Source organism: Callithrix jacchus, chromosome 15 (assembly GCF_049354715.1).
Source record: "Callithrix jacchus isolate 240 chromosome 15, calJac240_pri, whole genome shotgun sequence".
Classification (NCBI taxonomy): Eukaryota; Metazoa; Chordata; class Mammalia; order Primates; family Cebidae; genus Callithrix; species Callithrix jacchus.
In genome coordinates this window covers 48,266,686-48,289,964 of record NC_133516.1, presented here as the reverse complement: position 1 = coordinate 48,289,964, position 23,279 = coordinate 48,266,686, and the positions used below count along the sequence as shown (strand labels likewise).

Genomic DNA, 23,279 nt, shown 5'->3' with positions numbered 1-23,279 from the left:
CAGGCACCAGTATTCATTATTTGGTTAACATCTACTTTAGTGAGTGGACTGTACCACTAGGGTCAATCCTGTAAGACACATTCTTTGTGAGTAAATGACCTGGACCTGCAAATGGGAGTGGGATGGCGGGGAGGACAGGCGTGTGCTGGGGTGATGCACCGAGCCACATTGAATGTAGATGGGTCAAGGCGGGGTAGCTCACGCCTGTAATCCCAGCACTTTGGGAGGCCGAGGTGGGCAGATCACTTGAGGTCAGGAGTTTGAGACCAGCCTGGCCGACATGGTGAAACCCCGTCTCTTCCAAAAATACAAAAATTAGCTGGGCCTGGTGGTGGGCACCTGTAATCCCAGCTACTCGGGAGGCTGGGACAGGAGAATCACTTGAACCAGGGAGGTGGAGGTTGCGGTGAACTGAGATCACACCATTGCACTCCAGCCTGGGTGACAAGAGTGAAACTCCATTTCAAAAAAAAAAAAGAAAGAATGTAGATGGATCTTGTGGAAGAGGCGAGGCATCGTTTTTAGGAACCTTGGCAAATGATTAAAAAAAAAAGAAAAGTGTGTTGTGCCTCAGTCATTTTCATAGCCAGTTTTCCATTTGACACAGCAAAATTTTAATATGTTCAAGAATGGAGGTCGCATGCATCATCTGCTTTTTCATGCTTATGATTTCAGTGAAAAGGAAGTTCTTTGTTTTAATAGCAGAAGAGTCTGTGTACAATAATGCATGCTGAAATACTTTGTGGTTTTTGAACCTTGACTTTATATCTTCTCAGCCATTTCAACAACCAGAACCAGGAAAATCATCACTGCCCCACTCTCCTAAACAGGGAAAATTGTGTGGTCAGTGGTCTTTTAAATTTAGAGTGTTTCACAACGTCTTAGTACTGCAGAGAGAAAAACTTAGCCTTTTGGCTTTAGCTAAGCATTTCATGACACACATAAACTTTAAGAAGCCCAATGGAAAAAGTGAACAGGACGAGATCCCCAGTCGATAAGCTAGCTAATAAAGTCAGCAGCTTCACTGTGGGCCAGACAGCTGACCTTTTAAAACTGCGTGTTTTCCTTAAAATACTTAGCTAGAGATAGTCGCGTGCCTCCCTGTAATGGAGCGGATGTATTCTTGAAAAGTTGTGGGTAAATTCGCTTTTCTAGTTTGGCTGATGTAATACCAGGGATCTGCTTTCCTTATTTGTGTGATCTACACTGTTAAGTTTTGAGCAGCCGAGAAAGGAAGAGAGGTTAAACCTAGAAAATAATGTTTGAAGATACCTTATACTTAATCCATTTGTAATACAGAGCATTGGGGCAAATGCTAGTAGACATGGTATATTAGCTTTATAGATTTTGGATGCTTGGGCTTCACACAGGCACCAAGAGACCTCACAGAGACATTAGTGAGCTGTGGGTGTCATGTCACACTGTTGAAAAATAAAGGATGTGTGTAAGTTCCGGTGGAGGTTGATAGAAGACTCCCATACCCCAGGGAACTTCTGGCATTCCAGGAAGGGTTTTCCTTATGAGAAGCTCCAGCCTGGGAAGGTAGTTACACCCACTTATGTCATTTGTCCCTTAAATTTTTTTTGTGGATGGGGAATGAAGGAGATGCCAGTAACACTAAGGTAAGCTGTTGTTTGTACAGATGTATTTGTTTAAAACAAACCACCTTCATTTCCTTCTTTAAATAGGACAAACAGGCAACTTATACATTGCTCTTTTGTCACTAGAAGGGTATTTGCCTAAAATTGCCCTTCTCAATTTCTTTAAAAAACAACAACCACCACCCCTAATCACTACATGCCCAGAAGTGAGTCACCACTGAGGTTGTTGTTTTTTTTTTTTTTTTTAAATCTTTTGGCATACATTTCTGTAACACGAGGTTTTTGTACTAATATTTTCATTGATTGGATTATGTTAGAGAGTGAATTGTCAAAAATGAGAGTTAAAAAGGCTCACAATGCCTGATCCTTTCCTGGTCCTAAGAAAGTCCTAGACAAGAGTGTTTACAATAGTGTGAAATGAATGACTCGGATGGGAAGGGATTTTTTGTTTGTTTTCATGTTTTAATCTGTGTCTGTTGCGCCCAGAGGAAGTAATATATTATTGGAGGTTTCAGTCTTAAAGAATCAAGAGTCACTGGTATAGAATTTTCTTATCCCTTTATCCCAGTGAAATCCCTGGTTGTACCTTCTGCCAGAAAGGCAGGCTTAGAATTTGGCCACCCTGTTCTTATGTTCTGGCCACCTGTTTTATGGGTCTGTGTTAAAATACTCTTTGGTAATCGTGTTCATCTCAGGGCCCTTAGGTGTGGGCATGTAGTGTATAAAATCACTCACCGTTAAGTGAGTGATTCTCACCGTTAAGTGTAGAAGCCGTGTGTTGGAAGAGGAGATTCATCACAGCATCACTTACAGATGGTGACTGTGCCAAAGTTTACACAATTAAACTCTGTTGTGTGGCACATGGCCATCAAAGTTTTCATTACTAGTTTGCATCTTTCCTGTGTACTTCCAAAGTCAGTGAATTTTAAAGCTGCATCACATTTTCAGAAACACCCTGGATTTTGCATTGGTGGTTTCACAAGAAGCCAGTCAATCTCCTGAAAGTGGACATTTAGCAGGCGCCGGGTGGTGGAGGGGAAGATGTGGAGGGGTAAAGATGAGGTTTTAGGAAAGGAAAACAGTAATCCGTGACCAGAGGAGCATTGGTGGACTTTACAAAGCACTGGGTGAACCTAGGACTCCAGATTTATCCACCAAGTTAATGTTTCCTCTTTCTCACTTTTACCCATCCCTTATTTCCTGTCCCTTTTACCTGACTTGTTTTCACTATTCCAGAAGCAAAAGTCTCCTGTTTTCTGCCTCAGTAGAGCATAGTTTCATTTATGAGAACCCTCTGCCATTCTTTAACTGAGAGAACCTCTGAGCTTTACCTCTGGCTGCCCTCCCATCTGGCTGGTTGGGATGGATGAGCCTTTGCTCTCCCTGCAGCAGCTGGGGTCCCAGGCTATAAGGGCACCTGGGGGAAGAGATCAGTGGGAGCAGGGAGAACCTGGCTCCGAGGTTCCAACCCCCCTCTGTTCTGCAGAATGACTGGGCTCCCAGGAGGTAGAGATTCAGCTCTGTTACTGGATGGGGTGAGGCTGGGGTGGGGAGGGGGCTATTGTGCAGGTAATGAGTTTGGAAAGTCTCCCGTAGAGCTTAAGGACTATGTGAAAGGGTGAATTGTGTGTGTGTGTGTGTGTGTTTGGAGATGATAAAGTAGAGAATAGGTGATCCTAAGTGACCAGACTTCCGCCCCCTCCCCATTTCCAAGCCTCTGCAAAGCACTTCTCTAATAGCAAAGCCAAATGGTGGCTGTAGGCACCTCTTCCCTGCTGGGGTGGCCATGGTGATGTTCCCTTTGTGGCAAGTCTGTGGGAGGGTCAGCCTCTGGCAGCAGCTATTCCCTGCCCAAATTCCTTTTGCTTGTAAAGTCCCCACCAACTGCCGAGCTGGTGTGTCAGATCGCCTCCTCTTAATTAAATTAATTAATCTTTAGGGGTTAATGGTGCACATACCATATTAACAAGGGACTATTATGGGAAATTTGTGGTCTTTCCCCAGTACTAAACTGCTCTAAGCATGAGACTGCTTAAAGTAAAGCAAAACAGAACAAAACCGGTTATAACTAATTACGTTGTTTCTTTTTGGCCAAACTAAGATTTTTGGTAGGAAAATCCTGGAATCTCCCATTTTAAGAGGCAGTAGTATAGAAAGCAAATGTTAACTGCCTTCAGTGATGTTGAGAAAACAAATTGGGCCTCTTGATTATCTAGTTCAGGACTTTTAAGTAGATCAGCAAGGAGATATTTTGTTCTTATGGAAATCAACTTTAATGGCCCTATAGATTAATGTTTGTGAGGAACCTGGCACTAAGGTTTGCTAAGGTTTATATAACCCTTGACTTAATTGCCTGGTGGGTTGTGGGCCTGGCAGCATGGGGCTATTCTTCACAATTTTGCTCTAAAACCATTTCTGTCTTGCCCTTTCCTTTCTCAGAGGTCCTGACTTCTTGGCCTTTTTGTTTGCTTATTTTACTCCATGCCCTCCATTCCTTATTTTACTTTTCTGGCCTCATTTCCCAGGACTCTTCCTCAAAAAAACATGCTCTTCTTCTAGGCTTAGCTGAAGTCTTGCATTTTCGATAAACCTTTCTCATTACAACTGATCTTTCCTGCTCTGGATGCCATCTGGACTTCATTCATGTTATCCATACTAGGGACAACAAACTCAGATCTCACAGTGGCCAGGAAGATACTGCCAGTGAGTAAAGAGGGCCCGGGTGAGACCGTGAGGAGTGGTGAGGTCTGTGGTTATTGGAATGCTTCCTAAATGCATGTAGTTGATTGTTTCTATTAGGAATGCTAGCCCAGTGATTATTTTCAAGAAAAGCTGAGACTCTTAGTTTTTGGTGAAAACTTTCAGATGCTGTTCAGTCAAAAACAAGCAGGTTTCCCTGCAGCCCAGCTTTGTACCCACAAACTACTAGTTTGTAGCTACTGATCTACCATTGCAGAATGCATGCATTAGGAGAGCTGTAGTTATTTGGTCAGGATTCTTTTTTTTTTTTTGAGGGGGGGGTAGGGACAGGGTCTCACTATGTTGCCCAGGCTGGTCTCAAACTCCTGGTCTAAAGCGATTCCTGACCTTAGCCTCCCAAAGTGCTGGGATTATAGGCGTGAGCCACCACACCCCGCCAGGCGTCTTAACCTGACCAGTAGGTTGTAAACCACTTCAGATCACAGACTAGATCTTATCCTAATTCGTTATCAGTTATCACAGTGAAGTATACCTTGTAGACAAACAATAAATATGTGTCAAATTTGACATCTGTTGGGTGCTAGAGGGAAAAGATGTAGACTTGTACTCAAATTAGCTACAGACCAGTATGACATGTGAACTAGTAAGGTCAAGAAGCACATATAAGAACCTTATGGGATTATGGAAGCAGGCATGAGTTTCTTCTCTCAATGTCATAGGTATTAGACTTCAGAGGCCTACACTGATTATTATAGCTTATTTTAAGGAGTACAAATAAACAATGAGTCTGGGTCCGTATATGGCTGTATCTCCTATTTTGAGTCACCTTTAAGTTTCTCTCATTTGCATAGATAACCGTCTATGTAAAATTTTCAAAAATGTAAGTAACTGTTACTTATTACTGAGTTTGTGAAATGCAACTGCCCAGAAGCTTACAAAATGAACTATTTGTATCATGTTGAGATCTGAGTGATTTTTTTCATTTGATTATTTGCAGAGTATGTTCTTTTGCCAAGCCCCCGTGTAGGGAATATGTGGCTGCTTAGCTGACTGATGAGAGAGAGCAGCAAGTGCAGAAGCTTCTCCTGAGTGGAACTCCTTGGATAGGATACTAGAGGAATGATTCCAGTTCAAGATGCAATTTTGTCATTTTAATATAAGCCTTTAATGTGTATTATCTGCTTGTTCAGTTGTGGTTTTTGGTTAACAAGGGGAAAGCATCACAATAGACAAAAAGATAAGAACATCTAATATTCTAGGATTTAAACAGAGTCTTACTCTCATAAAACCTTACAACATGGGAACATAATGTGGTGATTTCATTGGAACTTGATGCTTACTGTGTAATTCCTCAGAAAGTAAAAATGCATTAGAAACGTTCTTAAAAGCTTAAAGGATTAAATAACTTAAACATTGTTGCATGTTCTTCCTCATTCGCACTGCTTGAAATTTTGAAAGGACCAATCACCTTTTTCCAGTTAGTCCGAAGCAGGTAATTTTTTTTAACAAGTGGCAGACAGTGCAAGTTCTGAGGTTGAGAAAGAGATGAATGGCGAGAGCCCACTGTTCCTAGGCCAGAACTGGGTGCCCACTGGTGCTCAGAAGTTGGGTTGTTGGATTGCCTCACACTTTCTTTCCAGCTGTATTAGGCAGTTTAGCAAACATCTGAAACCTTAAAGAATGCAAAATACTGTGACATTCAGGAGTCCAGACAGAGTTGAGTAATGGGAAATAGGCTAGCTTGGAAACCAAACCAAGTATGAAAACCTCATTCTTCAGGGAACGCTTGTCACAGATTTAGGACCAATTCCTTCCACTTTGAATTATTCTGTTAATGTTGAAAAACAGAGCCGTGAGTTGTGCTCCTCTTCATAGCCAGAGACTTCGTCTGTGTTCGTCAGTGGTCTGTGAGCAGTGCTTGCTTTTGGGGATGAAGTGATAACTCTGTTGTCTAATGAAATGGGGTTATTTCCTCACCACAGCTTACTCAAAAGTAAATAGAACTTTTATCCCTCAACTTCCAAGGAGTCAATGAATTACTGTTCACCAGCTTTGAATAGCATTTGCCAAGTTTGTAATATGTGGTTCTGGTTGTAATCCAGGAAGGTGCTGGTCAGATTACACAAATACCGATTAAGCCTATAGAATTATACTCTGAGGGCAGTTTTTATTAAGAGTCTCTTTCTTATGACTTCAGTTTTTGAAGCCCCCTTTCCCCTGTTGGGATAGTTCAGAACTTTTTGTGTGCTTAAAGGACTTGTGTTAATACCCGTGTTTTCCCCCACCACATCTTTTTACATAGTTCTTGAGTTATTGGGTAACTCAGATTTATTTTTTTGATTCAAGTTTCTTCTGTAGGTGACATTTTACTTGAAGTATTTGAGGATTATTTTGTGATTTAGACGTGTTTGTTGATTGTTTTGTGTTTTAGACACAGCACAGTTTAATAGAAATTTCAGTGCGATAGAAATAACCCGTCTGCATTCTGCATTTTGATAGCCACTAGCCACACGGGACTGTTGAACACTTGAAATACAGCTAGTGTGACCAAGGAACTGAATTCCTAATTTTATGTAATTTTAATTTCATTTAAATACAAATGTAGATAGCCACATGGCTAGTGACTACTCACAGCACAGGTTTTAGATCATGGTGGGGATTTTGCAGCTATCGAAAGACTTTAGCTCTTCAGATTCCTTGGGATTGGGGCAGGGGGTCTTGTCAGGAAACATGCTCAGTGAGCAGACTATCGTCGTGCACTGTTAACAGTTTGCTTTTCAGATGCCTGGATAAAACTTGAGCTGTTCTCTGCAGCGGTGCCTCTTGTGTGTTCTGCAAACGGTGGGCCGAACGGTCATCTTTCAGCAGATTAGCTGAAAGAATATCTATCGCTGGGCTCAATTGTTCAGAGATCTGCGCACCCTTTGTGCAAGAACAGGGAAAATTTGTGTTATGACAATGGCTGACAAAATGTTTAATTAAAGCTGCAATTGGCAGTAACTAAATTCTCTGAGGTTTCTTTCCTCTCCTCTTTGCTACTGAAAGGTGCAGAAATGCTTTTGACAGCATATGTCCTACTGACAGATGAATTGTTTTGACAGGAGAATCTGAAACCTTCAACTGAAGACACATTCAGATGTCAGGCCTGGTACAGGGCGATCGTGTTCATAGAAATAAGTGAGATGCTTTAGATGTGTGTGCATGTCAGCTGCCACCTGAAAGAAAGGCCTCATTAAAGGTTTTCACTGATTAACCCTTTGATTGTTCTTGGGATCTCAGGTGGGAATTCACACTCCTTTCTGCAGAGCTGTTGGGCTAAGTGTATTTCCTTAATTATTGAGAAATGAGTGTTGTCTGTAAACAATGAAAAGGCTTGAAAAAACTTAGTTTAAAAAAATTTTTAAATTTGGAAAAAAAAAAATGCCAATGTTGATAACATTATTCACAAAAGCCAAAGGGAGGAACAACCCAAATGCCATCTGTGATGAATGGATACACACAATGTGGTATATACATACATTGGAATATTAGCCTTAAAAAGAAATGAAATTCTGCCAGATGCAGTGGTTCAGTCCCGTAATCCCATCATTTTGGAGGCTGAGGTGGGAGGATGGCTTCAGGCCAGGAGTTCAAGACTAGCCTGGGCAACAACATAGCAAGATCCCCATTTCTACTAAAAAAATAAAATTTAGCCAGGTGTGGTGGTGTGTACACCTGTAGTCCCAGCTGCTTGGGAGGCTGAAACAGGAGGATCACTTCAGCCCAAGAGTTTGAGACTGCAGTCAGCTCTGATTGCACCACTGCACTCCAGCCTGGGTGACAGAGTGAGACCCTGTCTCTTAAAAAAAAAAAAAAAAAGAAATTCTGACACATGTGACAACATGGATGAATCTTGGAGACATTATGTTAAGTGAATTAAGCTAGTCACGAAAGGACAAATATTCTATGATTCTACCAACTTGAGGTACCTAGAGTAGTCAGATTCTTAGAGACAGAAGTAGAATTGTGGTTGCCAGGGGCTAGGACAGAGGGGAATGAGGAGCTGGTGTTGAATGAGTACAGACTTTCAGTCTGGGATGTTGAAAAAGTTCTCAAGTTCTGGAGATGGACACAACCATGTGATGGCTGCACAACAGTGTGAAGGTACTTGGTGCCACTGAATAGTACACTCAAAAATGGTGACAAAGGCACATTTTATGTTATATGTATTTTACCACATTAAAAAAAATTACGCTCAGGCCAGGTGCAGTGGCTCATGTATGTAAACCTAGTACTTTGGGAGGCCAAGGTGGGTGGATCACCTGAGGTCAGGAGTTTGAAACCAGCCTGGCCAACATGGTGAAATCCTGTTTCTATGAAAAATAAAAAAATAAAATAAAAGCCTAATGTAGTGGCATCTGTAATCTCAGCTCCTCTGGAGGCTGAGGCAGAATTGCTTAAACCTGGGAGGCGGAGGTTGCAGTGAGTCAAGATCATGCCACTTGCACTCCAGCCTGGGTGACAGAGCGAGACCAGTCCTCCCCTGCAAAAAAATTTATGCTCAGAGTTTGTCTTCTTGAATTGGGCCAACAAGAAAGTGTCTCTGATGATTTTGTTTCCTGTTGTAGTTCCTTGGGGAAAATATAGCAAATATTTTCCTCATTTCTTAGTCAACCTATAAAGGGTCCACAGCACTGTCTCCACTCCTCAGTCCCTTATTCTCCCGGACTTAAAAACCGGGAGGGCCCGTTGAGCACAGCAGAAAGGGACGTGAGCTTCAGTGGCTGTCTTCTGTTTTGCCAGCAGGTGCTGTGAGAGGAGAATCACCCTTTCTGGGCAGCACCCTAACACTTGCATGTTGATAGGTGGCTTTTCTAGTTCACTGAAACTCTGTAAAAGTTGCTGCATTCCGGCTGACCCTGTGAGAACTTACGCTTCCACTTCTGAGAGTCTCATCTCTGTTGCTGCTTGTTGGCATCTCAGTGTTAAGTCCTGATACTGCTAGGCTTCTTGATTGTCCTGGAATGGAAGACCCTTTACTCAAGTAGCCTTATCTAAAAAGCAAAATGTGTATAACATTTTTGAAAATGTTATATACATTTTGAATGTTAAACATGACATTTGAAATGTTATACATTTGAAATGTAAATACATTTTGCCTGCTCTTTAATGGAAAGACAAGCCCAAGGGTGTTGTGACTTAAATGGTTTTATACCAAGTTGCTGAAGACTGTGGACACTTGCTGGGTGGGAAATGAGGGAAGTGATCTCATTTCAGATAGTCCCAAACACAGCCATCAGTTTAATTGCGTTAAGACCTGGTGAGCCCTAGCTCCACCCGGGCCTCATGTGTAAGCCAGAACACACTGTTCCCTTTGAACCTAATGGCTTCAAGTGTCAGTGGCCCAGATCAGAGGCAAAAACTGGCGGTCCTCGAGCCAAATGTGGCCTGCAGATTCATGAAATATTTTAAATTTTTTTTTTTTTCTTTTTGAGTAATAAAGCAACCCTGGATGGGCCAAACAAATCATGAATTCAGATCATGAGCCTCTCTGGAAAGCTGAGATTACACTGGCCCTTGTTTCAGGGAACAAGAAGCAAATGCCCCTTTAGGTGGGGCTTTGTTACACACCAGTTGGGGTCACCAGGTCTCTCTTACTTGTTTGTCCTCTAAGCTCTTGCCTTTGTGGTTTCTGAGTCTTTGTCTAATAACTCTTCTGGCTTCACAGCTCCTGTTACCTATAGTGATACAAAAGTTACAGTCATTGTAAACTCACAGTATCTTCACACTAAGAAACAATATTTCCATCTCCCTTTCTACCATAATCTGCTCAAAACAGAAGAAAATCTCAGTTTATTCAGTCCTTTTTCTTTTTTTTAAAAAGACAGGGTTTCACCATGTTGGCCAGGATGGTCTCGATCTCCTGACCTTGTGATCCACCCGCCTCAGCCTCCCAAAGTGTTAGGATTACAGGCGTGAGCCACTGCACCCACCCTTGTTCAGTCCTTTTTTGGATGTGGAGGATTTCTCTCAATTTGTGAATTGGTTGGGATTTCTGGGTACCCACTAATAAATACCCCCAGGCACAGACAAGCTCAAACTTGAGTTCAATATGCTGTTTAAAGCACCACCACCTTCAATCTTTATGGTAGCATAATCTCTGGACAAATTGCTTTTAATTCAGGCTGTACCATGAATACAGAAGTACCATTAGTTTCAAGTGTAGTTTGACTTTTATTTAGATGAATGTCTCTGAGTTCACAGTGAAATGGCTCTCAGCTCTAGGTTAGTATTGATTGAAATGTCTCTGGAGTAAGTTTAAAAGATTGTTGCGACGTACGTGACACTTTCTGAGACTGGAAACTTTAAACTCACAATTCGTCGTACTGTTAATTGGCAGTAATGTCAATGGAATTAATAGCTGAGATGAAAAATGTTAACCTCTTTGGCAGACACAGGGCTGGGTAGACTTTGGAGGTATGGAAAGATTACTTTCTGTGCAAAGAAAGTTAGGGCCCATTTGGATCACATCTTTGCGGCTTCTGTTCCTGAAAGATGAAGCTGGTCTGGTTGGGATTGTGGTCACCTAACGGAATAGTGTCCAGCTTGCTCTTTTTCTACCTCTAAGGGTATGGCTGGGTTATAAAGCAGGGAGAGATGTAATTCTGAACCATTGACACAGACTGTCATCTTGAGAAAGCTGCTTACCTGAGGCTTTCCCTGCCTATGGTTAACACCAACAAGAATTTCCAACAACTAACTGGCCCTTTTCTCCTGTGTGACTGTTCCTCCCGGTTTATTCTGTGAAGGTGGGGAATACTGTGTTCATAAGTAGCCTTATGATTCAGGATCTTACAGTGTTCACTTTCTAAATACTCACTTGAACTTTGACTATTTGTCTGTGCAATTTTTAGTCTTAAGCTCTTGTGTAGACCAGGGTTTCTCAACCTCTGAATACTAGGTTTGACATTTAGGGCTGGGCAGTTCTCTGTTGTGCAGGGTTGCCTGTGCATTGTAACAGCATCCTTGGCTTTTATCCACCAGATGCCAGTAACACCCCCCACTCTTTGCCACCAGTTGCGACAGCCAGAAATGTCTCCAGACATTGCCAAGTGTCCTCTGGGGGGCAAAGTCATCCCTAGTTGAGAGCCACTGGTTTAGACAATGAAGGGTTTCTTTTCTTTTTCCCTTTTCTCCTTTACTACTGCGTGATGTTGAGGCTTAGGAAAACATTAATTTAAAAAATGCCCTTAAGAATAGCCTTGGACTTGATATGGTGCAAAGCATTTGGACCAGGACACTTTAATGTAGGTAGAGGACTGGCTCACTGTAGAATTTCTTTCAAAGTTGCTGAATAGTGAAATGATACTGATTGAAATTCATTTGGGTTTAGCCAACCTCGGGTCATTTGGGTTTTCACAGAGTTGCTTGGAGTGACTTATTTATGGATGTAGGTGGAGAAGGGGTATGTCTGTGAATCTCAGTATCAATACGGATACTTGACACTTGATCATGGGGTCAGGGCTAGGATTTTGAGGGTTGGGGAGACAGGAGAAGAAGAGATTTCTGAATCTTAGGTATGATGCCTAGTGTTGATTCCATTTTTTTTTTTCCTCTTTCTCTCTCTCTACCAGAAACCTGAGTTACAACAAACTCTCTGAGATTGACCCTGCTGGTTTTGAGGACTTGCTGAATCTACAGGAAGTGTGAGTCTTCCCCAAACCTCTGGCGGGTGGAAGGATGAAGATTTGGGAAAATCTTCTCATATTGAAGCGTCGCCCACTCCCCTAGATCTGTAGTCCAAACTTGTAGGAAGAAACATTTGTGTATGGGCTCTGTTGACAAATTCTAATCCTGCTTATCTCTCCCTTACTGTAGGCTCTCTCTTCCTAGGCTGTCCGTGAAGGGTGTGTTACAATTCAGTAGGCATAGAGCTCCTGGAAATCCTGGGCGCATGGTGGGTGTATAGCAGAGTCCTTCTATTGTGGGAAGCCTTGTAACAGGAGTGACACACCTGGGCTGGTATTTTCTCACAGTTCCCAGGGAGGTTGAGCAGCCCACTTAACAGTGACATGTGATGCCAGCCCACCTCTATTTCCCAGGAAGTACAATTATAGAAGGATGGACAATAGAGGCTTACCTGTTCGCCTCCACTGCCATACAGAGCGAGGCATGACTGCCTTTGGAGCTCTAGGCTTGCTGTCCCTTGCAATGTCTTTTAAATCAGGCTACGATCTTTTCTTCCTTTTAATGTAAAGAACTGTTTTTGATGTGGATGTTAGGGTTATCAGGAATTTTAGTTCCATGGAGACTTTATAGAAACCTTCACATATGTGTTAGTATACATACTGTAGGAAAATTCGCCACTATAGAAATGTATGAGGAATGAAAATCGCCAGTGTTCTTACCCAGACATACCCATTGTGAATACCTAGTAAAAACTATTACGTTTGCATATGCAATTTTAGGATCAAACTGTACATTATGGTTTTATATCAGTCTTTGTTACTTAGCCTTATATAAGATACTTTATCATATAAACGAAAATTTTTTGAATATCTGGTTTTAGTGTTTTTATTTGTTTTTTTGTTTGGTTTTGTTTTTTTGAGGCAGAGTTTCGCTCTTGTTGCCCATGCTGGAGTGCAATGGCATGATCTCGGCTCATCGCAACCTCCACCACCACCCGGGTTCAAGCCATTCTTCTGCCTCAGCCTCCCGGGTAGCTGGGATTACAGGCATGTGCCAATACGCCTGGCTAATTTTGCATTTTTTAGTGGAGATGGAGTTTCTCGATGTTGGTCAGGCTGGTCTTAAACTCCTGACCTCAGGTGATCTGCCTGCCTTGGCCTCCCGAAGTGCTGGGATTATAGGCGTGAGCCACCGTGCCTGGCCCTGTTTTAGTTTTTGTGTAAAACTACTATACATAGTATATATTATTCCGTATATTATCTACCCAGTACTTATTTTATTAGACATCATTAGGTAAGTTTTTCACACATTTTTGTTGTAAGTACCTAATAAAAGTCTTATTTATTATTCTTTTTTTTAGACAGAGTTTCACTCTGTGGCCCAGGCTAGAGTACAATGGCGTGATCTTAGCTCACTGCGACCTCTGCCTCCTGGGTTAAAGCGATTCTCAAGGCTTAGCCTCTTGAGTCGCTGAGACTGCAGTTGTGTGCTACCACATTCAGCTAATTTTTTAGTAGAGATGGGGTTCTGCTATGCTGGTCAGGCTGGTCTCAAACTCCTGACCTCAAATGATCTGCCTGCCTTGGCCTCCCAAAGTGCTGGGATTACAGGGCGGGCCACTGTACTTGGGCTTACTTATTATTCTTTGATTCCATTATTGATGACATATCTAAAGAAACTTTAATTTCATCAGCTGGTATAATTTGTAAATACTTGCATTCCATACCCTCATCTCCAAATTCTCCAGATTGGCATTTATAATTTCCGTGTCTTTTTAAAAAAGGTGTAGGCTTCCACAGTTAAAGAAGCATGAGAGCAGGAAGGGGCCTTGGAAATGCTTTCTCCAGGACTTTCATTCTCCCAGAGGATCAGTGAGCCTGTTGCAGGGGAAAGGAAGTTTGAAGTGGGTCACTGTGTTAGTTTGCTAAGGCTGCGGCCATAACAAACAAATAGCACAGGCTGGGTGCCTTAAACAGTAGAAATTCATCTTCTCACAGTCTGGGAGCAGGAACTCCAAGATCAAGGTATGGGCAGGTTTGGTTTCTTCCGAGGCCTTTTACTGTGCCCTCACGTGATCTCTCCTCTGTATGCATGCATGGTGTCTCTTCTGTGTGTCCAGATTTCCTCCTCTTTTTTTTGAGACGAAGTTTCGCTCTTGTTACCCAGGCTGGAGTGCAATGGCGCGATCTTGGCTCACTGCAACCTCTGCCTCCTGGGTTGAAGCAATTCTCCTGCCTCAGCCTCCTGAGTAGCTGGGATTACAGGCACGCGCCACCATGCCCAGCTAATTTTTTGTATTTTTTTTAGTAGAGACGGGGTTTCACCATGTTGACCAGGATGGTCTCGATTTCTTGACCGATTTCTTCTTCTTATAAAGACACCAGTCCTTGGATCAGGGACCTTCCATATGGCCTTATTTAACCTTAATCACCTCTTTAAAGGCCCATCTCCAAATGCAGTCACATTCTGAGGTACTGGGAGTTAGAGCTTCAACATACAAACTCTAGGGGAACTCAGCTCAGCCCATCGTAGTCACCCAGATAATAAACCCAGTCTGTCATGGAACTGGTTAGGTTTGTAACCCAGTGCTTTCCCTGATCCAAGCTGTCTTTAATGCTTGTGGTTAGAATATATTCAAATTCTGTGTGTATCTCTAAACTTAGTGGTTTCTTATAGGATTGAGGAATTTTCTCTAGCATCATTCAGGCTTTCATTGAACACTTACTCGAGCATCTGCTCTGTCCAGGAGCTGTTCTGGGTACTGGGGCTATAGGAATGAAGAAGACAGTAATAAGGATGGGACAGGGGAGGGACAAGTGAGATGTCCAACACAGGCAAAACTTAGGGGAACACCAAAGACTCAGCAGTCAAGATAAAGGATATTTTGATACAGCATTTTGACAGTTAAAATGAATGCCAAAAAACAAAAAGACAACAACAATGCCAATGTAAAAAGCTTAGATCAAGATAGAATTAGTAATACTGATTCCTTTCCTTTTGCCTCTGGTTCCAGGATGGCTTGACAAGCTGCTGTTGCTGTTTTTGTCTTGATTGAAACTTTTCATATTTTGTTCATCATGAATTTTGTTTTGGATTCATTTTGATATTTTAAAAATATTTGATTAATATATTCTTTGTCCTGGTGACTGGGTTTTTGGCTGTCCCTTAAATTTTGTGCCCTTCCCCACCCAATTCTGGCCCTGCAGACAAATCTCTCCTCTCACTGAATTTATATTAAGTTGAAGGAAGCCATGGACTGAATAAGGAAACCAGGAAGACTTACTGGAGATAAGTGGTAGCGGGGAAATAGAACAGAGAAATATGGGCATGTTTTTTGTATGCAGAATTTTAGAGGCACGATAACGGAAACAGGGTGATCAGACTGAGCAGGTGTGAATGATGAGGACAGGGAGCACTACAAGTACAAGGCCTCAAGAAAGGAACAGGCTAAGGGCCACTGTGCCTGGGCAGGAGTATGTGGCCAGGTGCTAGATCCTTTTATGGTTTCAACCATCAGCGAGCCTTGTCCATCAGAGGCAGGCATGGTATATGCTCTAGTGAGCATTTTCAGTGTTGTTCTAACTCCCTGTTCCCCTTGTTCCTTGGCCAGACAGGCTTTCACCTTTCATTTGGTTTGGCCCCTGTGATTTGCAGAGGCTTTATTCAGCACTTCTTAGAGTTTATGTCCCACCCAGTTCTTGAACTGAGCACTGCCACCTGTCCTTCATTTTAGTTACTGGTTTTGAGTTTTAAAAATATATTTCTTGCTTAGGAACAGTCACAGTAATTGCAGCAGTGTGCTAATAAACCTTTGGGGAATATGACATCACTTAACCATAACACCAACTCTGTAATGTAAAATTTATTATTATTGTTTTTTTTGTGTGATGGAGTTTCACTCTTGTCTCCCAGGCTGGAGTGCAATGGCATGATCCTGAGTCACTGCAACCTTCACCTCCTCGGTTCAAGTGATTCTCCTGCCTCCTGAATAGCTGGGATTATAGGTGCTTGCAACCACGCCCAACTAATTTTTATATTTTAAATAGAGGTGGGATTTTACCATGTTGATCAGGCTGGTCTCGAACACCTGACTTCAGGTGATCTGCCTGCCTCTGCCTCCCAAAGTACTGGGATTACAAGCATGAGCCATCTTGCCCAGCCTGATATCAAACATTCCCCTCCCCTCCCCTCCCCTCCCCTCCCCTCCCCTCCCCTCCCCTCCCCTCCCCTCCCCTCCCCTCCCCTCCCCTCCCCTCCTCTCTCTCTCTCCCTCTCCCTCTCTCTCTCTCCCCCGCCTCTCTCTCCCACCCTCCCCCCCACCCCTTTCCTGAAGTATTGCTCTGTCACCCAGGCTACAGTGCAGTGGCATAATCTCAGCTCACTGCAATCTCCACCTCCTGGATTCAAATGATCCTCATGCCTCGGCCTCCCAGGTAGCTGGAATTACAGTTGTGCACTACCACACTCAGCTAATTTTTGTTAGTAGAGATGGGATTTCACCATGTTGGCCAGGCTGGTCTTAAACTCTTGCCTCATGTAATCCTTCCACCTTGGCCTCCCAATGTGCTAGGATTACAGGCTTGAGCCCCTGCACCCAGCCCCTTAAAACATTTTCGTTGTAAGCATGTTGTCATCTGGGTGCAGAAGGATCACTTGAGCCCAGGAATTTGAGACCAGCCTGAGCAACAAAGTGAGGCCCTGTCTCTACAAAAAATTAGCTGGACATGGTGGCCCATGCCTGTAGTCCAGGTTCTTGGGAGGCTGAGGCTGGAAGATTGCTTGAGCCCAGGAGGTTGAGGCTTCAGTGAGCCACATTCACACCATGCGCTCCACCCAACAGAGCAAGACCCGGTCTCTGAAGAAAATGTAAGAATAATAAAAGGAATTTATCTGCTTTTGAAGAGGAAATAGATACTTAGAAAAGTTAGAGAAACTTCACAGTGTCACATGGTTGGTAAAGCTGAGAGTTGAACTCAAAACCGGTGCTAACCTTGAAGCTATACTACCTTGAATTTCCACATCCTTCATCTTAACCCTCATAGTCAACTGAAGATGAAAAGGAACTGAAGCATGGGATTTGGCCGAAATTGCCTTAGTGAGTGGTAGAACTTGACCCATGCTCTCCAGTGTAATCCTGGTCCACACGCTCTGCAGCAACATACCTTCTGAGTGTCGAGGGGTTAAGATAGAAGCCATCTATTAGGGATTCGATATGATATAGTGGGAAAAATTGTCATTTTGGTAGCAAACAGACTTATGTTTGAGTTCTGGTTCTCTCCTTACTAGAGTCCTAAGACCCTGCACAAGTTACTTAGTGCCTCAGGGTCTTCTTTCTTTCTTCTGTAACGTTGACATCATAACACATTGTCGATGTTATTATGGTTATGAAGATGATGCACAGGGCCTTGCACCTGGGAGGAGCTCGTTGAATTTGTATCGTTTTTCTCTCCTGCTGCTTTTGGAACTGCACAGTCCTCCAACCTGGGTGCATTGTTTAGAAACGAATCTTTGCAGGCTGATAGGTTGAACATTTTACCATTGTGATGGCTTCTTGTCCCTAGTGTCACTCCCTGTTCTGTGGGATGGATGAGATGAATTCCCTGGTGCCTAGAACTGTAGAACTTCTCACTCATAAAGACCCAGGCCTTTCCCTAAGGGAATTCTAAAGTCGTGGAGATAGAAAGAGGCTGTCAGGTGTGAGGGGTGGGGAGGTGGGGAAGGATATTGAAGAAAGGAAAAAAAATCATAGCTGACATGCTATTGCTTCAAAATTAACCAGTCTCCAGCATTGCCTGGGCTGTCAGCTCTCCCAAACCCTGCAGAGCCTTCGGTCTGGAGTCCTCAGTGAGAATGGAGCCACAGGCTGGCAGAACAGCAGGCGGTGGTTTAGCAGTGGTTTTATTCTGAAGGCCTCAGAACCACATGACACTGTAGGCTGGCTGGAGAGAGAAGACAAGGCCCCTGGAGGGCATGAGGACACTTGTGCAGCTGTGTCCAAGCCACACAGCCTTCACTGCCCACAGCCCTGAGGAAAGCCCACCAGGGAGTACCTCCAGCCGGGGTCCTGACCAGCAGGCTTCTCTATTAATAAGAGGAGCTATTTATACAGTCCTCTGTAGAAACTGCTTCGGATCACATTACTGCCGCCTGGCCTGCGAGTGCCTGCTGTGGGTGCTGCCATGTGCTTGCCAGGGCCACTGACTTGGAGAGGAAGCCTCAAGTGTGCCCTGCCATTGGGTATTTGTGGCTCATCCCACTCTGTGTCAGGCTGCTGCTCCCCACAGTGGGTATGTGTGAGTGGGGGCATGGGGGATGGTAGTATGTTTAGGGAGAGGGTGAAATAATGAGGGTTGTCATTTTGGGGTACTGCTTTTTGGCTGTGAATTACTATCACCTCTTTTGTTGTTGTTGTTGTAAAGACAGGATCTCACTCTGTTGCCCAGGCGAGAGTACAGTGATATGGTCATAGCTGACAGCATCCTTGAACTCCCAGGCTCAAGCGATCCTACCACCTCAGCTTCCCGAGTAGCTGGGACTATAGCATGCACCACCACCCCTGTCTAATTTTTTGTATTTTTTATAGAGACAGCGTTTCATCGTGTGTTCCTCAGGCTAGTCTCAAAGTACTGGGCTTAAATGATCCCCCTGCCTTGGCCTCCCAAAGTGCTAGGCTTACAGGTGTGAAGCGCCACCCCTGGCCCTACTGCCACCTCTTAAGCATATCCTGTATATCTGTCTATATCTTCAGATCTTAGGTTTCATTATTTTAGCTGGATCCTTCCAAACCCCTACAAAGCTGGTAATTGTAGTTTTTACATTCTTGAGAAGTGGAAAGTAAGGGACAGCAAGGCTGAGTGACATACTTAGCATTGGATTGATAAGGGGTAGAACTGGAGTTGATTGAACTGAGATCTGAGTTAAACATCTGAGCTGTATAATCCCATCCTAATAATCCCTGCTTTGTAACTGTGCCTCAGTTTCCTTTCTTAAGGAGAGGTGATAATTTAGTACTTTCCTCAAAGTGTTAGCGTATCATTCAGTGAGATATTGCACGTAGAAAACTTAGAGTCTGGCACATAGTAAATGTTCACCTTTATTATTGATTATTTTGTTAAAGTAATTATATCCTACACTGAAATAATTTTATCTGGCCATCTTGTGTAGAAACCACATATCATAAAGTCTCACCAAATCAGTTAGTTAGTACACATTATTCTCTAGTAACTAAAGCAGAATAACACTGATTAAGTGGCCCTGCTTCCAAAACCCATATTCCTGCCTGATACTGATGGCATTTACCCTTTTAAGAAACAAAACCAACTGCAGTTTCAGCCCCTGCCCAACTTTGACTACTATTAATTGCAGCTCTGTCTGTATTTGGGAGCAATCAAAAAACAGCCCCTATGTCTACTCGTAGTGGATTGGCTAGACAAATTATGGTTTGTTCTTACCAGCAGAGGACTACTGTGCCACTAGTTAAAAGAATATTGGAGACCTCCAAGGTTTATTACTAAAGGGAAATGGTGGTATTCAACAGTCTGTTTAATACACATGCATTTGTGCAAAAGAAAGACACATACACATCTCTAGTAGCTAGTAGCAGGAGCTGCTCTTTGGAGGCAGACCACAGGATGGAACTGCAAGGAAGCTTTATTTTTCACTGTGCATTCTTTTTTTTGAAACGGTTTGAAAACTTTATTCTGTGCTTTTATGCCAGCTATTCAGTAAGTAAATAAATACAGCAAGAAAAACCTGGGCACAGTGGCTCACACCTGTAATCTTAGCACTTTGAGAGGCCAAGACGGGCAGATCACCTGAGGTCAGACGTTCAAGCCCAGTCTGGCCAACATGGCGAAACCCCATTTCTACTAAAAATACAAAAATTAGCTGGGCATGATGGCCCATGCCTGTAATCCCAGCTACTCAGGAGGCTGAGGCAGGAGAATCGCTTGATCCCAGGAAGCAGAGGTTGCAGTGAGCCAAGATCGCGCCAGTGCAGTCCAGCCTGGGACACCACAGAGCGAGACTCCATCTCAAAAAAAAAGCACTATTTCTGCATTGGTTTGACATTGTTTTTTTTTTTTCTTTTTATTTATTTATTTTTTGACATTGTTTGTTGAAGCCAAATTTGATGATGATGATAGAGTACTCTGAAATATCCTTTTTCACATTTTGCAGCCTACAAAATGTAAAACTTCCTTTCAGCCAATTAAATGGAAGTTTTGGAAGAAAGCTGAGGGACCAGAAGGTCCAAGCTGGCCTTACCAATTGAGTTGAGAAAGGACCCACCCCCAGGTTCTGTCCTGGGGTCAGGAAGTCCTTTTACCTTACCTACACATTCTCCAGCCCCAGGGTCTGGCCATGATTCATGATCTGATGCATCTGAGGCACTTCTTAATCCCGAATCATCAGGAAAAGTTTTAGTAATAGAGGCCAGACATTTTGGAGACATTTTTTTAGGGCTTTACATGGAAGTAAATTTTGTGGGGAGATGGGGGTCAGGGGAAGTAAATTGCAGAGGGATGGTGTATAGGGGGTAAGTGATAGAAGACTGTACAACCGTAGATATTTAAAAAAGTTTTCACCAGGCACAATCTTTAATTCCTAAAATTTCCTTATTCATGGAGACTCTGCTAAACTTCCTGAGTGCCTTTCCCCTCGAAGCTGCAGCTGTGCTATTTTTGACCAGTCTCTATTTCAGTCTGGCAAGGAGTTCGTTGCATCTCAGAGTGAGCTGGGCCTCTGCTGCCTTCTGAGAAGAGTATTCTTGTTTCAACAGGGGACAGAGTGAACAAAGAGGGAGCCAGCAGTGGTGCAGCTAACAGACTTAACTCTGAACAGCGGTTCTTTTTTCAGTAGAAATGATCTGGAAGTAAGCTCACAGTGCAGAGCATCTCCTTGGGGCTCCAGCTGTCCTCCCCATAAGTCAGGCAGCCCTGTTGCAGTCGGAGCCCACTGTTTCTGACTGAGCCTCTTGGCGTGGGGCTGCTCATCTACACATACAAGGCCCAGATAAGTTCCAGCACTGGTCCACTGCCTCTGTATGCTCCACTTGCAGCAGTTCTGTCATGATTAAACATATCATGATGCCCCCTTCCCTTGTTCATTTATTTCTGTGAAATTGGGTGGAGCAGCTTGTCAGGCTCATCAGGCGTAGCCCCCTGTGGAGAAGTCCTTACTCTTTGTTTCAGATTTAAAATCAAGTGAGATCTTAAGCTGGGTGAAAAACAACTGCACTGTTACCTAAGGGATTATGAGCTTTCCTGCCGGCCTTTGAGCTGGTTGCTCTCCTCTGGTTTGTAGTCATACTTTTTTCAGCTCTTCACTGTGTCCTCTCTAGTTGTGTGACCCTAGACTAGTGACTTAAACTGGCCTGGAGAACTTACCTGTAATGTAGAGAATGGTAGTAGTTACCTGGTACCTGACTCAAAGTTGTTGTGATGGTGAAAGTGCATGAGGCATGTTGAGTTTTTGCTGTAATAAGGAAATTGAAGGTAATGAGGAAGAACTTAGACTTTGGGGCTAGCCATCCTGGGCCACTGCCTCTTACTGCTGGTGACCTTGGTCAAATTACTTAACATCTGTGTTTCAGTTTCCTCATTGGTGCTGTGGGAATGTTCCTGGGACCCACTTCCTAGGGCTGTAAAGATGCATTAATATACTGAAAAGCTCTTAGACCTGTGCCTGGCAGATAGTCAGCCTTCATTAATTTACCTGCTTTTGTTTTTGTTACCACCATCCTCTGTGTTTTAGAATAAACCACTAAGCAATGAGGAGTTCTTAGGCAAAGCTGCCTGACTGGCAGCAGGTCCTGACCATAGTTTTTCTTGCTCTGATAAAACCTGGGGGTCTCTCGTAATAATAGGTGTGTTGATGGGCACTATGAAAATTTATTAGCTGAGATTAAGGCTAATGGGGAGTTTTCAGTGTCCCTGAGTGAGGATGGGATATGGATCACAGCAGGGCTGGAGGAGATAAAAGGTGAAGCAGAAACAATCTGATTTAAGGGGCAGTCAGATAAGAGACTGTTAAAGTAATTAATTGTCTATTTCAACACACAAACAAGGGCCCTTTAAGTAGAGAAAGGATTTGCCTCATGATACGGATCTGCCTGCTCTCTGCCAGATGCTTCAGCCATGAAGCTATTGAAACAGGCATTCTATGTCCCACAGCCCAGTAATTGCCAAGCTTCATCCCTAACTGGCTTTGGCACTGAAGAAAGCAAATGGGATAATTCAAGGCCTTTCCTTTTTTTTCCCCCCTTCTCCTATTCATTTCTATAAAAGATGGCAGACAACCAGATTATGTTCAAGCACATGCTAGCTGTATACTTGTATGAGTACAGCTGTCATTTCAGTTGCCTTGTCTTCAAACAGAAACAAGATGCTGTATGTTACACATACCTCCCTTAAATAGCTGAGAATAAGAGAATCCAGTTTTATCCTCTTGACTTTGCGACGCAAATACAGTTTCTTTCTAGTCCATCACCTGGCAGAAAGCCTGAACACTGTGCTTTGGTTTTCTTAAGGATTGTTAGGCTCACTTTGCAAGTTTGATTTTGGATTCTTTTCCCAGATTTGGAAATACATGTCCATGTAAGGAGGCCAGATTGCACAGCCTCTGGGGGCAGACCAGGCGAGCTGTGCTGTGGTTCATGGGCTTCCCCTTCCATTAAGAGGTATTAACTGTGGAAATACAAATTTAGACTATTTGAGCAGGAAGGGAGCTTGGAGAGCAAATCTCCTCTGTGGAGAATTTTCAGAGTCTCTGTACACAAAAGTGTGCACATATATGTTCATTTTCCTGGGAGATGCATCCAGAGGCTGCATCAGAGTCCAGCTGGAACCTCAAATGGAAGAGAGTCTCCGAGTCCAGTTCCCTTGTTATTTCACAGATGAAGCACTGAAATAATTGGCCCCACGTGTCCCAAGGCCCTCAGAACTGCATGTGAGCCAGGGCATGAGTCTCTGGCACTTATTCCATACATGTTGCCCTTGGCAAGAGCAGGTTTCAGCCCACAGAGACTGTTCTCACTGATGGTCTTAGGGGCACTGTTGTCTGAACCTGCATCTTGGCTTGTTCTCGCTATTCCTTGTCATTTCTGAGCTCAATGGGAAGCTGATGGGAGACATGAGATGCTTCCCCTTGGTGTTTATTTCTAGCCATGGGTGTGATCAATGGCTAGTTTTTGTGACCTCATATGACTTCCTTCCCTTTAAATACTGCTAAATTCTTTTTCTTTTCTCCAACATTAGAATATAGGTTTACTGTGGCAGACTCAGTAGTGTTTTTTTTTCTAATTTCTCTTGT

The 23,279-nt window shown here is 43.3% G+C and overlaps 1 protein-coding gene across 3 annotated transcripts in view; it reads left to right on the top strand.

Moving 5' to 3' along the window:
* LRIG1 (leucine rich repeats and immunoglobulin like domains 1) overlaps positions 1–23,279 on the top strand; it is a 122,393-nt gene that overhangs the window by 25,815 nt on the left and 73,299 nt on the right. For 2 of the 3 annotated variants that reach the window (XM_002758530.5, XM_035276058.3), the window contains exon 2: positions 11,915–11,986. The exons of the other annotated variant lie outside the window; for it this stretch is intronic. In XM_002758530.5, coding sequence (XP_002758576.3) covers positions 11,915–11,986 — 72 coding nt within the window. The remainder of the gene's footprint in view (positions 1–11,914; positions 11,987–23,279) is intronic. 3 annotated transcript variants of the gene reach the window in all.